At 37.4% G+C, this 17,278-nt stretch overlaps 2 protein-coding genes across 2 annotated transcripts in view; one reads left to right on the top strand and one right to left on the bottom strand.

The window, feature by feature from the left end:
* Positions 1 to 324: 324 nt before the first annotated feature.
* LOC136263261 (probable ATP-dependent RNA helicase DDX27) lies at positions 325 to 7,833 on the bottom strand. Its single transcript, XM_066057770.1, has 22 exons — positions 7,673 to 7,833; positions 6,614 to 6,760; positions 5,834 to 5,902; positions 5,730 to 5,781; positions 5,040 to 5,206; positions 4,525 to 4,630; positions 4,354 to 4,469; positions 4,236 to 4,296; positions 3,888 to 4,038; positions 3,440 to 3,539; positions 2,969 to 3,110; positions 2,742 to 2,878; positions 2,596 to 2,694; positions 2,465 to 2,547; positions 2,031 to 2,125; positions 1,901 to 1,986; positions 1,730 to 1,847; positions 1,121 to 1,167; positions 965 to 1,070; positions 831 to 909; positions 468 to 536; positions 325 to 416 (listed from the first exon to the last, which is right to left on the bottom strand). Exons 1-22 carry the CDS (start codon positions 7,745 to 7,747, stop codon positions 401 to 403), a joined length of 2,121 nt encoding a protein of 706 aa, XP_065913842.1. The 5' UTR covers positions 7,748 to 7,833; the 3' UTR covers positions 325 to 400.
* An 8-nt stretch (positions 7,834 to 7,841) lies between these two features.
* LOC136263257 (piezo-type mechanosensitive ion channel component 2-like) overlaps positions 7,842 to 17,278 on the top strand; it is a 37,009-nt gene continuing 27,572 nt past the window's right edge. The window contains exons 1-5 of the mRNA XM_066057767.1: positions 7,842 to 7,994; positions 8,056 to 8,151; positions 16,251 to 16,364; positions 16,479 to 16,521; positions 16,573 to 17,259. Of these exons, the coding sequence (XP_065913839.1) occupies positions 7,910 to 7,994; positions 8,056 to 8,151; positions 16,251 to 16,364; positions 16,479 to 16,521; positions 16,573 to 17,259 (1,025 nt within the window). The 5' untranslated portion in view covers positions 7,842 to 7,909. The remainder of the gene's footprint in view (positions 7,995 to 8,055; positions 8,152 to 16,250; positions 16,365 to 16,478; positions 16,522 to 16,572; positions 17,260 to 17,278) is intronic.

The following is a 17,278-nucleotide window of genomic DNA, read 5'->3' as shown; positions in this document are numbered from 1 at the left end:
TGGTATCCGTGAGAAAACGTGCTCGAAAATTAAAGAATACATATCCGAGCTAGGATTTGAAAGATGGCCAGCCGTAATGTACACAAACTACACGCGGTGACGCTTATCAGAAGTCCAATCGGGAGAACAAAGAAAGAGAAATTAGCACTCGCCTCATTGGGACTGAGCAGACTACACCAGACTGTACCGCAAAAGAACACATCAACCATTAATGGGTACATAAGGATAGTGAAAGATATGGTCAAAGTACAGCCAATAATAGTGAGATATGACGTTGAGAACTCGCCCAGAGGAGATGGGTTCCTTGCTCCTAATGGACATTACTTCACTAGTGATAGAACTATTACAAACTGATGAAATTATCATTTGATTTTAATGCATGTACATACAAGACAGTTTATCATCTCCGTTTAAATCTAAAAAGGATGGACAAGGTAAACATTTGGTAGTGTTACAATGATGTTTACTTTTTCTTTGACTTGAAGTTTCCTTTTTGTTTCACTGTTGCAGTCCTTTGCTTGTTGGGGGCCTTAGAGCTATGGGAGGTAACATTCAGTATATATATATAATATGTTAAAGGAGTAGTCACTAGTGTTCATTCATTTGCAATCAGAATAAAAATTTGAGTGATCAACAATTATGGGAAAGTTACTTGGCAAACATGAGGTGGGCTATTATCCAGCATTTGAGATAAGTGCTTGTAAGCAATGAAAATTGCGTAGATATGATATGGTTTTAGTGTTACAGTATTTAGGTGGTAACAAGATTTGTTGGCAAAATACACGTAGTAGAGGTCTTACAAGTGTAACTACCCATTTCTGTTTAGTTACCGAAAGTGTTTTATTGTTTTCTTGCTTGTGTCAGTCAGTTCCTTCTCAAATGTGTTGATAATAGGCTTAGTCTTGGTCACTGAAAGAGACAGACACTTTTTATAATCATCATTTACAGACACCTGGTGGCGTACTTTTCTTTCTCTTTGGTTCAGGGGCACCTTCTACAACAGTTCTTAGCCTTTTCTGTTTCCTGGAACGCTTAGCTTCTCTGATTGCAAACCCTACGGCAGGATCACTCTAGGATAAACAAACTACAACATGCCATCAACTATAAAATGTTTATCTACCTCTTGTTTCTTCTTTTTGTGTTTAGTTTTTTGCTGTTTCACCTCATCTGTAGAAAATATTACGATGTATAGTGGACCTTCTACAATTGTCACTTTGGGACCAAGAAGTTTACAACATCGATCGATTCCTTGTTTCCTATCACCAGCCTGCTTACTGCATTGGTATAATCTACACATTTGCCATATTTCTGTGGCATTGTGCAAAATTCTATGGAGGCTATGGGATCAAAGGGCTTTAATCCTTATTGTAAAATCCTTTTGTATTATTGAGAATTACAGTATAAACACAATTAACAGCTTACATATTGTAACACTGAATCACTACTGCATAACACAAAGTAAATACTATGCTGGTAATTCTTGGGCTAAACCCCTTTTTGTGACTTCAAACATTTACAAGGCCATTATCAAACTAAGAAGGGTTTTTTCTTCATATAATCAGCTCACTGAATTGCATAAACTACAGCCATGTATTTATAACATTTCTTCTGATGATTACTGTTTAAAAAACAGGTGTATTTGTTGATGGAGTATGGTTTGGTGGCCACACAAACAAGAGAAAAATGGCAATCTGGCCATGGGAGACTACTACACGTGTACACATCTTACTGGCTGGCTTCTTCTTTGATTCATCTGTGAACCACACCCTTGCTGGCCGGCTGAGGATTTCATCTCGATGTTCAATAATATTGTGAGCCTTATTTATCTCCATTTCAGCTACCCTAAGCTGTAGCAATACAGCAGCCATGACAGCATAAATATGTCACAACAAATTCTCACTTCTTTCTCTTCCTTTTCTTGTTTGAGGATGTCATTAATGTCTTCTTCGTGTTTAGTGATTTTCAGTTTAAATTTGTTGATTATTTCTGTAGGTACATAATAAATATCTCACTACAGGGAACAGGTGTACCTTGTGAAATAACTCTACTCTTCACTGGGTATCGAGCTTGTTTGATGATCTCTTTTAGCACTTTACGTTCTTTCTCTCCAACCAGAGTGACAGATCTAAGTGGGATTGATCAATAACCAAGTTAAGAAATGTTGAAAATTAGTATCATATAGGACAAAACCAAGAAAAATTAATTTTATGCTTTATTGATATGATGCCTCTTGTTGAGTATTCAAACTAGAAAATACCACTTGAGTGCTGAGTCATAAGTGTAGTAACAAAGGGGCTAGGGGAAACAGAGCTCTTCTATTCATTTCAGAGGAGGCTAGTTACAACCCTTGTAAAGATTGAGATACTCTAATAGATCAGTCAATATGCCAATGATAACAGTCAGGTGAAGCTGAAATGACTGATAGAGTGAAATTTTAGTGTCTTAATTTTTTACACATACATACCTTCCAGCTTGTCCAGCTCGGGCAGTTCTACCAACTCGATGGATATACTGCTTCAGTGTAGCAGGCATTGAATAGTTTATCACCTTAATGGCAAGCACACACATACGACATAAAGTCAAATCAACACTTACTGTAGTCACTCCAGCAATGTCCAGCCCTCTTGCTGCAAGGTCAGTCGCTACTAAATAATTCACTTCCTGCTCTTTAAACTGTCTCAGAGCCTCCAGTCGCTGTTCAAACCCTCAACTAACAATACACACAATGCTGTACCTTCTACCTGTAACATAGTTAGGTTGCCATGTAGCTCCACAGCCTTGAGGCCCAGCAATCCAAGGATGATACACATTCGGTGACAATCCTTCTTTGTACTTAGGAACAGTAAACATCGGTCATGGAAAGTTCGGATGCACAAAGCTGGTAAAGTACTGGTAACACACACACACACACACACACACACACACACACACACACACACACACACACAAAAAAATGTGTTATGAATACCTGCTACAATGGCTTCACGGTCGGCCTCGTGTTTGGTACGTATCCTCACGAACTCTTGTTGTAGGTTGTATGCTGTGTCTGTGTTGCTGTCAACAAACAACTTGACAGGTTGGTTGAGACTGAGTCTGACCAGCTCCTTCACCTGGGAATACATCATGTAAGCACATCATGTACATAGGTACATTAAGGTAGTACGTAGGTGCATCAAGTGGGTACATTAAGGTAGCATACAGTGGAGCCTCCAAAAAGAACACCTTAAATTGTGGACACCTTTTATCTGTGATCCCATTTGTATAAGTGTACACACATTTAGATCCCTGAAACCAGGACACCTTACTAATAAGGTAATCAGGACACTCTAGTACACACCTAAATTAGGACATTGTCAATGACCACGTTTTGTATTGGTGCACACTATCACACTAGACCCTTCTCCAGTACATCATATGATATGACTACGCACATACGTACCTCATCAGTCATGGTGGCTGAGAAGAGCATAGTCTGTCTTCCTCTAGGACACAACCTGATCAGCTCATTCATCTGATCCATAAAGTGTTCATCCAACATTCTACCAATACATACACAGGCTACTGAGTAGAGTGATGGTGTATGTATATATGTGGTGTATTAAATATCACAGGGTCTATTTGTTATACAGTGGAGCCTCTCTATTTCTTTGGCACATTTTTGCTACAATGAAGAGGTCGTCCTCTTTCAGAGCTAACAATGCATGGAGTCACACTTGTTCATGTTTCTTCTACCAAATATGAGCTGCACTATCAAAATATTTACGATGTGTTTTGTGTGCAGTACCACATGAGTGTCAACATATTATTTACTGTATGCATGGTGCAACATAACACGCACACACTACACACACACACACACACTCACATGCAACACATTCTCTACTCACCTATCAGCCTCATCAAGGATCAAGATCTCAAGATCATTGAGAGTGAACGATGGAGTATTGTGAAGATGATCTAACAATCTGCCAGGAGTGGCTATAATGATGTCAGGTGACTTACGGAGTGCTACCTCTTGACCCTTCAAGTCCAGCCCACCTGTAAAAACATTGAACTGGCTCTTAATAATTTCTGTAATGTTATTAAACCATGCTACCAATTGGTCACTATAATGAGGTGGTCTTATTAATGAGGTCATGAAGTACACCTTAGCTATGTTTGAGACCTACTTGACATGGTCGCTTTAATGAGGTTGCAGACACTACAACAAAAATACTACAGTTGTTCGTACTTACCGGCTGCTAAACATATTTCAATTTTAGTGTGTTTAGACAACATCTTGGCAACAGAGTGTACCTATACACCCAATGGTCAATACACACACCAGTTATCACCTCACAATGTGATGGTTACCTGAATGGCTAACTCTCTAGTGGGGACCAGTACTAGCACACGTGTAGTAGAGGTACGTGCTACTGGTTGGTATAGCAACCTCTCTAATACTGGTAACATGTAAGCAGCTGTCTTGCCTGTGAAAAGCGTGCAGGATTATGTGAAGTGTTTGTGATGTCATTGGTTGCTCACCAGTTCCTGTGGCTGCGCTAGCACAAATGTCTTTGCCCAACAGAGCAATCGGTACCGTTCTGGCCTGTATTGGAGTGGGGCTGACAAACCCAAGTGAATTGACTGCCTACAGGACATGGTAACAGTGTACATACAGCACACAAGAGATACTTGTGATAATGCTCCACCACAAGCACATGCAAGCACTTCAAAACATTAAGCGTTTTGAGTAAAACACACACACACACACACCATTAAATGTGATGAGTTTTGAATACCAGACGACTGCATCTTTGTACTTTGAATAGTGTTTACAAGTGTTCTATCACTGGTATAATGAATAGGAAATACCAGTGACTTTAGCAAACGAGTAATATTTCTAGAAACTAAAGATTTTTTTTTGGTAAAATCTTGCTGTAACGTCATAATTTGATTAATTTAAAAAAATCAATTTTCTAGTACAATCTTAAAATGCTTTAACACCACACACACGCACGCACACACACACGCACACAATATCAGATATGTAACAGTACCTTCAGTAATGGTCTTGACAAGTTCATATCAGTAAAGCTAATATTAGTGGACTGTATTGTAGGAGGTGTCTGGAAGTAGTCATCCTCATTTAATGGAGTATCATCTTCCTCCCCGCTACTAGACTCTTCATTTGATGACTGACTGCCATTGCCTTCTTCTTCTTCACCTACAACAAGTACCTTGTATGCAATATCTAGTGTATGTGCCACTACAACAAATACATTAAAAATATTAGCGAAAATAATAATTGCAAAAATTAAACAAAACAGAATAGCAAACTTCTGTTACAAGAAAACAGTATCAATATCAATGGTTGCAGTATTAAATACTATGAAGTGGTTTAAGTGAAGCAGTTATTCAATATAGTATCTGTAAGGGCATAATGCGACCATTATTCAAGTGCAACAACTGTCAATGGTGCAGCATTTAACCAAGTATTTATACTCTGATACAAAACTTATCCTGGACATCTACTGCTTCACCAGTAGTATACCACTGGACCAAGATCAAAGTCTAAAAGCCAGTGTGAACAAAAGCCACAGCTATATTCACACATTGGACCATTGGAGCACTGTAGTGATCGAATGTCCCTGTTTAGGATCCAATACTTGGACAATTATGACATTATTTCTAAGCAACAATTAGATGACTACCGATTTCACGCATGTGTGTGCAACAATTCAAGATACTTGTTTGTGCTTCATCATCATCCTCCTCATCATGATCTCTAAGATGTTCTTTCTACAAGATATCATATTCAGGTCACCATGTCATGGGGTATACAATGACTAACTTTCTGAGCCTTCTTCCTCTGAGCAAGTGTTCTAGTTATCTTAGTGGCCAGTGACGTGGTAACTGATGACTACAACATGAGTCACATGACCACACAACACAGAGTAGCCTCATGTGGCTACACCACTATTCAGTGCTAGTCTGGTGGCACCCGCCCCTTTGCATAGAGTAAGGGTCTGGTCACTCTAGCATTCAAAATTTGTAGTGTGTTACTGAAAACAGGTAACACCAATCAGATTGCATTGTTGGTAATTACTAAATATTTGCGCTTGTTTTGGAGTTACCATAGATATTGTAGAGTTACGTAATGTGTACAAGAGTTTGTCACAAAGTTCTGTGAAGATGCGATATGATTGAGGCTGCTGGTAGTCGCCAATAGGATGTTCTTTACAAGAACAAAAGTTAAGGTCACAATGATGTTAGCAGCCTTTCATTAATCTCTCTCGTGAACCACTTAGTTTGTGTGGCTGTCAGACATGCCGTTCTTGCTGCCATTATTGTGACATCCTTGTTTGATTATTGTTACAACTCCGTAATGCTAGAGTGACCAGACCCTTCCTCTTTATGCGAAGGGGCGGTGCTGCCAGACTAATTCAGTGCAGGGCTTATCAATTAGAGATTACAATCGCATGTGCTGAAAAGGATTTGGTAGACAGCATTCCACTGAGTCACTCAAATGGCCTAATGGAAGCATGTCAGACTCTTTTCAGTACGGGCACTTATAATTCATAAGCTCCTATGCTACAATAGTAATGTGGCCACACATCATGTGATTTCTTACTGGCTTCTTCACAGACTCCAGGGCCTCTATCATGTCCCAGTTACTCCACTCTTCAGTATGGCTGGCCACATCGAATGTAAACCCTTCTGTAAACTCTGGAATTTTAACCCTTGTCTTTCGTTTAGCCCTTCCAATTGGCTGAGAGTCCTACAATATAGATTACACAAGTAGTAGTTTATTGCTGCAAGCAGCACAGCTATTCCAGTAAATAATGTAATGTACCTATCAACGTCAAGTCCCACCCCAGGGGTCTCCACACATAAGGAGAGCTCATCCCTGGAGCTTTTGACAAATTTAAGACAGTTTGGTAAGACAATTTTAAAAATAATAGTTGGATCAAATGCTCAATAAAATTCCTTTTTAGGAGGTAGGGACATAGTGGGGATAACTTTTTAGCTCCAGTATTGGGGAATCCCCTGCATTGTCCCATACTCCTAAGGTGATGACATTGATGGGTACATCATGTACATATTGAATGTTAACAAGATAATAGCCCCTAGTTAGGGTTTCCACTGTGAAAATTCAAAGTCACCATTTCTTAGTAATCACTGTACACGATTGTTGATAAACGAAAGGCAAGTACAAATTCACAAAAAAACCGGGAGTAAAATGATTCATAGTTACACAACGAAGCCTAATATTTTCAGTTGTAAAGTGACGAAATATGGTCACGTGCGTTCTTTGTTTTGATGACAATGAATGAGCTGTAGTAAGCTTGTGAAGCCAAAGGTACGTCATATAAACATACACACATTCTTATGAACTTTTATACAGGCATATATGACATACCGCTGGCTTGACAAGCTTACTACAGCTCATTCATTGTCATGTAAACAAAGAACGCACGTGACCATATTTCGTCACTTTACGACTATAATATTAGGCCCCATTGTGTAGCTATGAACCATTTTACTCCTGATTTTTTCGTGAATTCGTACTTGTCTTTTGTTTATCAGTAATCTTGCACAGTGATTACTAAGAAATGGTGACTTAGACTTTTCACGGTGGAAACCCTACCCTAGTCAAACTATGTACATAGTAGAACACTCTCAAACTCACGTTATGGTCGGATTCATCGGACTCCTGCCCTGATATCTCATCATCATCTTCTATAGTACTGATCAAGTCCATCATTACACGTTAATGTCACATGTATGGTAGTATCGATGGTGGGTTTAGATTATACTATTAACGCGGGCCCCGACGAAGTACTGGGCTGGGCTCCAGTTTACCAGCAAAGCCCACGCGTCCTCGTGATCAATTTATGCGAACGTCTCGGGTGTTCAAAACCCGAAGATGATCAAGTCTGTGTCACTAGTAGCTATTCTAAGTATCGACACCGGGTTTAGGAAGGTCGTCCTACCGCTCGTTCTGCTAGCAGGTAAGTGACACGTGACTGTTTCGCTTGCAGTCAAGTTACTTAAATATGGATGTATTCGTAGCCTCGCTGTTCCGTTACAATGTCGTCTCGCTACTCTACTTCACGTGCATGCTCGCCAGTGTGTTCCTGCCCAGCACAGTGAGGAAGAAGGACAGAAGTGAGCTTTTGTTTCGTAATGTAGCGTATAGCTATGCTTACACAAACCAGAGCAAACACTGAACCTCCCTCTGCAAGGGGTAGTCACCTCCATACCACCAATTGATTCGCTTACAACCGGGATCAAGATTTAATCAAGTGATCAAGGGGTATATTTGCAGTGAATCAAGCAATCAAGGCGTCCGAAAAGTGGCGATCAAGCACCTTTGGAAAGCTAACTTTGAGCAACACGAGAATTTACTAAGCTTTTACGGTTGATGATCAAGAATCAAGGCTTTTGGAAAGATGAAATCAAGTGATCAAGGCAATATTTTGGCGATCAAACTTTTTGATCCCGGTCGCGAGCGCAGCAACTGGCGGTATGGAAGTGACTACCCCTTGCTCTGTACTCTGAACCATGGACTGGACTTTGACTCTCAGCCAGGAAAGGTCTTGCCCCTTCAAAAATAGTTAGTTTGTGGTAAATACTACTAAAATTAATACAGATTGCAACGATTTGACTGCAAAATGGAACTATTTCTACTAGTGGATATGACCTACCATGCATTGTCTAATGTTCCAGCTACTGGTAGCTACCTGGGGCTAACTTGCACAACCTGTACTACAGGCTAATATGTTGCCTCCCTGCAGGACCCTATAGGGATAGTTGAACAATAATAATAATAATTAACAAGGGGTAGTCACTTCCATACCACCAATTGATGTGCCCGCAACCAGGATCAAGAAGTCTGATTGCCAAAACATTGCCTTGATCACTTGATTTTATCTTTCCAAGAGCCTTGATTCTTGATTGTCAACCGTAAAAGCTTAGTAAATTCTCATTTTGACTTTCAAAGGTGCTTGATCACCACTTTTGCAGATACCTTTATCGCTTGATTCACTGCAAAAATACCCCTTGATCACTCATAGATTATAGAGTAAAAAGGATAGGAAATGCAAGCGATTTCCGGTTTGATTTCCGTTATGCGTGACTTGAAAGGACAAGACAGTTTGTGCTCAAGCATAGGAATTAGTGTTCTAAGCATCGTAAATAGTAATCCAATAGACTACAGCAAGTATTTAGACCTTTGTGAGAGATTTTGGCGAGAGAATTCAGATCATAGATTTTGTACGGTGCGGGAAGTCATAAACCCCCACGAATACATCTTGACTTCATTGATTAATAACCTTTTGATGCTATATAGTATGCTCTTGAAATTTGGACTGCAGAATCCCTGTATATCCCTGTATATTGATCATTGTATATTGATCATTTTTGGACATAAAAAGCTTTTATTTCTGAAGTGATCGAAGACTATTGCTGGTAAATCAATAACAATGTCATGTTTTAACAATTTTAAAAATTTCTGATGTAAGAGTACTGAGATCTTGCTAGCTATTATGCTGGTCATTGGTATTGATACTCCCAACAAAATGCTAAGACAGAATTTTGATTTATGGTTGTTCTGGTGATTTATTCAAATTTTTGGTAAAATCGAGTCGTTTTCTTCAAAATTAAACTTTTCACCAGTGGATACTTCAATAACTCTACAAATTGGTATACATGGAGATTAGATAATATATAAAACTTCCCTAAGACAGTTTTTTAATACTATTAAAATGATGGATTTAGGTTGTTATGGACAACTGCGTGTAAATGACACAGTCCATCTTTATTATCTGCTTCTGTATTTTAGCACCTAAATGTTACCCCAATAAGGTTTGTAACATTTCTGATCTTTTAGGATGATTATCTGAAACTGTAGACTATCACAGAGTGTTTAAGTTTCAACTATGTGATGTTAAAATGTGTCATTAAAAGGCAGAAATTTAAGTATCGGAAAAGTCATTATTACTTTTTGGCCTTATATGGGCAGCCAAGTTAATCCACTTGGAAATCATATTTGCATCACTCAAGATATGTGCCTTCTGTGTCAACAATCAGATCAAGAGATTAGAGGTAATTAGTTATATGCACCATCTACTGGCAACGTCAGAAATAGAGCTGGTAACGTCATTAACAGTAGCTAGCTATGTGTTATTAACTGCTATCAGTAATTCTATTTGCTTTGCTTATTATTCCATGTTTAATTGTTTCATTATCACTGAATCTTCTATTATACTACATGTTTAGCCCATAGTCCTAAAATATTATGTTTCAATCTTCTGTCAAGTGTATGCAAAGCACTAAATAGAATAGCATATTCTATTTCAATTCATATGCAAAAACAAATTATAGCATGTCTGTTTTGGACTTCTTAACACAAGTACAGTAGAATGGAGTCATTATCAATAAGGCTAACTGCCTTCTGAAAATGTTCTAAGATACATGTAATTTATGATTGTGACCTGATGACCTTTTATTTCATGCCATCTTGTGCATTTTTAGGTGCTGAATTCAAATCTGTTTTTAGTTTTTTGATATGAGCAATTATTTGAAAGTTATGGATGAAAATTTATATGGGGTTTATGACTTCCTACACTATAACAAAGTGTATCACATTAACTGTGATTGTTACACGCCGTCATAATTTTGCTCATAGTACCTTCATGCCTCGTCCATACCGCTTTTTGTATAGCCGGTTCCACTTTCGAATCTTGTGGTAAGCTAGGCGTGTCACCAACACAGTCTTTTAATGTTGCGTTGTGTTGCAAGGTGGTTTAAACTTTTGGTTAAAAATGGAAGATACTTAGTCGTTTCTTCAAGCAACAGTTCCTGTTTTGCTCTGGTATCTCCTCTGATTCTCTTTGTTAAATGGTAAGGAATAGGTTTATTACAGTTAAAAGGATAGAATATATTTACGAAGAAAGTTAAGTAGTTTAAAGTAATTTTTGGGCCATTTTGTTTCACTTTCAATCTCCTTCAATTTTGCATGTAACTTCTTTGAGGGTTGGTACCATCCTAGTTTCCTCGATTATTTACTTGAGTTCATTGTAGTGAAGTTTCACAGTCGTTGGTTACAAAATTCTGCCGTTACAACAATTTGCAGTGTTGGGCAAGTTACTTTGTAAAAGTAACTAGTTACATATTACATATTACTTGCAACTGAACTATTTAGTTACAGTTACATATTACCCATAAAATAAAGTAACTGTAATAAAATTACATATTATATTACTTTGTGTCCACAGCCTTAAGTATGAAACTACCACCTTATCACGTGACATGATTGCGTTGTTGGACAATATGCAAATTTTGGTTATAAGTAAGAAGCTGGTGAATAAGCTTCATTCAGTAGGCCTCGTTACTTTGTTGTGGCTAGCCGTTACTCAGTGGATAACTAACGAGATTAGTAACTTCGTTACTTGTAGTAATAATATTACGTAATATTAGACTTGTTACAGTAACTATATTACTTAGGTAACGCGTTACATTTGTAAGTAAAGTAGCTTGCGTTATATTACCTGTTTTTATAGCGTATTTCGTTATATTACTTTGTTACCACAAAAGTAATAATATTATGTAATGCGTTACATAAGTAACGCGTTACTCCCAACACTGACAATTTGTTTCTCTTCGTAACGGGTATGTTCGTGACGTAATAAACGGAATTCCAATAGAAATGTACATATTTTGTGACGTCACGTTATTGCCTTTCCTATCCCTTTTATGTACTCTATTATCTATGGACAGTGTTACGTAATATTACTTTTGTGGTAACTAAGTAATATAACGAAATATGCTATAAAAACGAGTAATATAAGTCAAGTTACTTTGCTTACAAATGCAACGTGTTACCTAAGTAATATTGTTACTGTAATGAGTCTAATATTACATAATATCATTACTACAAGTAACAAAGTTACTAATCTCATTAGTTATCCTCTGAGTAACGCCTAGCCACAACGAAGTAACGAAGCTTAATGAATGATGCTTATTCACCAGCTTCTTACTTAAAACCAAGATTTACACATTTTCCAACAACCTAATCATGTCACGTGATAAAGGGGTAGTTTCACACGTGACAGCCTAAGGCTGTGGACACAAAGTAATATAATATGTAATATTATTATAGTTACTTTATTTTATGAGTAATATGTAACTGTAACTAAATAGTTCAGTTGCAAGTAATATGTAACTAGTTACTTTTACAAAGTAACTTACCCAACACTGTCTATGGATCACTTGATTAAATCTTGATCCCAGTCGCAAGTGCATCAATTGGTGGTATGGAGGTGACTACCCCTTGAATTAATAATAATAATTAATAAACCAGGAAAAGTCATGATCGCAAGAGGCTTGCAAAAATGCCATTTTTCTTGCTTAAATGTTTATATGATTTGCCATCTAGAATGATGTCCTTTCTACATGTAAGTGCATGCAGTGACGTCTGTATACCAATAACCAGTGATCCTATGGCCAGACCACTTTTTCTAGGCATGGTGCTTATCGAAGTGTCTGCTTGAAAAAGGGTCTGGTCCAGAATCAATATGTCAACTCATTTTCACACCCTGAGATAGAGCTTGGGGTGTTTAATCAACTTTCGTCATAAACGTATTCTTCCTTTAAAATTCAAGCCATGTACACACTAACAGTCCTAAAAAGTCAGGTGCAGCTATCGTTAATACAGGTGGTGGTATCTGCTAGACGTGTGCCTGGCAAAGTATCGAGTGCACTGTGACGTTTCTGGCTTGTTCTATTGGTATTTTGCTACCATTCTACGTAGTACTAGCTTGCAGGAGTGATTTCAAGTATATGCGCTTAACAGGAAGTGTTAAGCGCAATTTTTCCATATGCGCTTAGCAAGCAATAATTATGCGCTTAATAACCATATGTGCATAATAACTGGAGTTTACGCTAACGGTAAGTAATGGTGGTGGAAATGTGGCAAAAGGAAAATGCATTTTACATTATCTCCATTGTGATATTGTTGAGATGATCTGTGAATGCTATCCCACTAGGGACCGGTGAGAAGGCTAAATAAAGCCTGTGAAGATCTATATAGCGTAAGTCACCATTTATCGAACACATTTCAGTAATCACTTATAATTCCTCACCACAATAACACACAGACTTTTAGTTTGGACTATTTAACAGAGCAGCCTTTGGTCTCTCTGGATACCAAGTTGTAAGCAAATCACACCAACACACTACGAGTTATGCGCGAAACAGTAGAGCATATCATTTACCGCTCCTCAAACACTGGTATGTATTATCGATCAACCATACTTCACTCAATGACCAATTTTCGAACAGTTCGCACATTCCAAAATAACATACTAGGGAATTACCCTGTTACTTTGAGGTTTCTATGGGATATCCAACTACCGGATAGCAATCTGTGACAGAAATTTTACGGAGATTGAATACGCTGTTCATGAGTTATTCAACTTACACTGAAACCATAGTTGTTATAGGTGCTACTGTTTTGCTCATAACTTGAGGCCTGCTGGATCGATTTACTTATAATTTGGTATTCATGGAGAACAAGGACTTCTCTATTGAGTGATCCAAACTGAAAGTGCATGCGTTGTTGTGGTGAGAAGTTATAGATGTTTGTTAAAATAATTGTAATTTTGCTTGCTTCGTGCCACCGCATATCCACTAGAGCCTCTGGAGCCCTTTACCAAAACAATCCACTGAAGAAAACTGTTGTAAATGTTGTATTGGTGATCCATACAGCTCAAAAAGTCTTTAGTTAACATTTGTTGGTTTTGGTATGTTGAGTAGCTCGCCTAGTGTGTTAAGTTTGATAATACATACCGTTCGATTTTAGGCGACTTACGTTACATGTATAACTGAAGTTGAGTTCGTAACTTTTTAGGTTTGAGTAGTTGGAGATATAGCACACACTCATTCCGTTTCTTAGAATAAACTCAACACTACCATAATTATGATTGTATACATCATCATCAAGGTTTAAAGGACTTAAGGTAGAACGACTGCTTTATTAGAGGGTCTGTTCCAGAACCTGTCAAACCATTCTATAGTCCAGAGTCCAGTCCAAATTTCAGTCCATACAGAAAAGTTTGCACCAGTGTGTGTTTGTGTTCTTTGTGCAGGGTTGAGGTATAATGTTTTTAGACAGAGTTAATTGGTTGATGACAAAGGCCAATCAAAATACTTGTTGACATGACCATTTTTTGACTCCATATTCAAAAGCTAGTTTTGTTATTCTTGCTTTCATTAATCACTGAGCCATTGTCATTTGTCAACATAAATAACTCATTCTAAAATATTATCAGGTTACCTTTGAAGACCCACAAGGCTTATTTACCTTAAAAAGAAAGGTGCATGGCATTCTATAGTATGAATGTATAGGAGACCCAACTCCTATTAAATACAGTAAATACAGATATTATTTGTATGTTCCTAATGTTTACTGGTATATTTACATGGAATCTAATTTATTAAAATGCTAGCATAGTTATTGTTTGAAGTCTAATGCAACGTACATTGACAATTTACCTTAGTGAACAACCTTATGTACCACTACAGTATGAACGCCAGTTGCCCTTAACTATAACACTCATTATATAATATAAAATAGATACACCTCAGCAACACTGTACTTTAATCTCTAATTTCATTAGTAATAGTTAGACACTCTCTTTAAGGATTATTATAAAATCCTGTGGTGATATATCCTCTGAGGTATAGTGTAAGTTATATTGATGTTACCGATGGTTTTTAAATCCTTGAAGATGTATTACTGGTGTCCAAGTGTTTGCAAACAAGCAGTAGCCAGTGGGTTAGTATTGTTATAGAGACTTCATACTGCAAATATGGCAAGGGATATTTCACTGCATGTTAGATTAGAGAGGCCAAAGCAAGCTGTGCATGCAATAAATGTTTGTAAATTCTATGAATATGTGTTTGAGGCTTGACAGATGTCTAAGAATAGCAGCAAATGTGAAGAACAAATGCCAGCATGGTTGCCTAAATTTATAATAATGATATGATGAAATTACAAACTGCTCTGTTTCTTTAAGTATTAGCAGGAGCTTATAAGTACCAAAGATGTGCCTTGTGGCACTTGCGAGCAGGTATTAGCCAGCCAGCTCCTGGTATATATGAGAGCCAGTGCCTTGTGGTGCTTATGAGCTCCTGGTATAATTAACCAGCCACGATGATGGTTTAATTAGCTTCAGGAAACTAACACAAGGGATTATATATCTTGCTGCACTTTCTAAATGTTGGTGTTTACTGATGTGTTAAAATACTAATTGCCCAAAAGAGACTACTGTGATTGTAAACAAGGTGTCTTACCAATAACACACCATCAAGTTAGTGATGAGTGCTATCAGTTTTCTTTAAGAGACCTCCACACATTAAAGTAAACTCTTGTCTAAAATGATAGAGATATTCTAATAGGGCAATCATTGCAAGAGTTTAGGAAACCTTATGCCCTGCTGTTATTTCACAACTTAAATGAATAACTAAAATCCCATCTCAGAGCTTCTATCATCTCATTCTGTCTTTAAGACCTTGTGATTTTTAATTCCTTAGCTATAATCATTAAATTTTCAAATATATTTTATTTAAAAATCAGTCTATCTGTTTCCCAAAATCTGATCAGTGTCTGACATAATACAGTATTGTTGCGTGCACAATTGGAACATGTTTTTGTGGACACTAGTTATACTGTTAGCTATAGTGTAACAAATAGTTGGCTAGGGCCTTTAAAAGCTATATAGATATGCAGTGATATTAATGTATTTAGAGAATTGGAATATATACATGATAAAGAAGTTACAGAATCAGAGGTAATTGTGATCCCTGATGATTACCAACATGAAATGATTTGACTGCTCTATTAGAGTATTTGAACAATTCTGTTAGAGTATCTATCTATCTATATTATTGAGGATTTTCAGCTGACACTAAAAGTTAAATAATTTCAGCAGCATATTAAGTCTTCCTTTTAGCAGAGATACATCCCTTAATCCCCCCAATTATTCCCGTGGATGCCTGATAATTCTAAAATTATATCTGTAATCATCCATAATATTTTGGAATTATTCTCACATAATTGATGACCTATAATATTATGCTAGCATAATAGGCTCAAGCCCACTTTGGTCAGTCTTAAGGTGTACATATTACACAGGTTGTAGTGTATATAAACAGAAATTCTCTTACAGATTTTACTCATCTTTGTGTGCTATTATTTATACCAGTTCCTAGTATAGTACTGACAGTATTTCTGGGTTTGACATCATTGTTTATGACACTGGCACAACCATTGTTCCAGATCAGCCTGATCACTGGATATGATGATAACCTCAGCTCATGTGAGAACAATAGTGTAAAAACTGAATAGTGTTGATATTGAAAATAAAACTTAGTATATAACTTTATTGTTTAGTCATATATAATTATAACTGTGACATAATTAATTTTTTTAGGTTCTCGTGAAGAGAGGATTTGGCGGCAATGTGGATTTATAATGTTAGTGGTATTAATTTATTTGCTAGCAATCTTTTTGTGTCTTTTCATCAGGTTCAAAAACGTTGGGGCAGGTGATGTGGTTCGTCACTACATCCCAGATGTTGTTGTCCTTGTGCTCAGCTTTATTTCTGGACTTCTTTTGGCCATAATTGTAAATTTGGAGAAGAAAGCAAAACTAATAAAGAAGACAGAAGAAAAACTTTCAGAACAATCTCTTCAAAGTAGCAGCATCTCTCGTGAGACTAGTGTTAGCCCTGAAGCAGACACAAAAGCCCTTTTGAATGCATCTGAAGCCCTAACCACTTCAAACACTAATGTTTTACATCAACTCCACTCCACGGAGTTATCTCTTGTCGGTACACCTGACCTTGTTACAGAGTTTGGGAGTAGAATTGGTGAAACAACACAACAAAGACAACAGAAACAAAAACTTAACCTCTTTCCTAAGATACCAATTACATTACTGCTATCAATTGTGTGGAAATTATTGTACATTGTATTTTTGTGGTTTAGTGGAGTTTGTGTAGCATCTGCACTTAACTCTGTCTACTTCATCTTCTCAATCTTCCTGTGTCTCTGTTGGGCTCTACATTTTAACCAGATCAGGGTATTTATGGTCACCCAGAGAGTCATTGTTGTCCTAGTTTCTCTATATTCAGCTATACATCTCATCATTCTCTACTTGTATCAATTCCAGTCAGCTCAGGAACTAGTTCCCAGGTCAAATTTGACAGCGAGGTATGTCTGTGTGTGAGCG

Source organism: Dysidea avara, chromosome 8 (genome assembly GCF_963678975.1).
Source record: "Dysidea avara chromosome 8, odDysAvar1.4, whole genome shotgun sequence".
Taxonomy (NCBI): Eukaryota; Metazoa; Porifera; class Demospongiae; order Dictyoceratida; family Dysideidae; genus Dysidea; species Dysidea avara.
The sequence above is the reverse complement of the archived record's forward strand: the minus strand, read 5'-3'. Positions and strand labels throughout refer to the sequence as shown.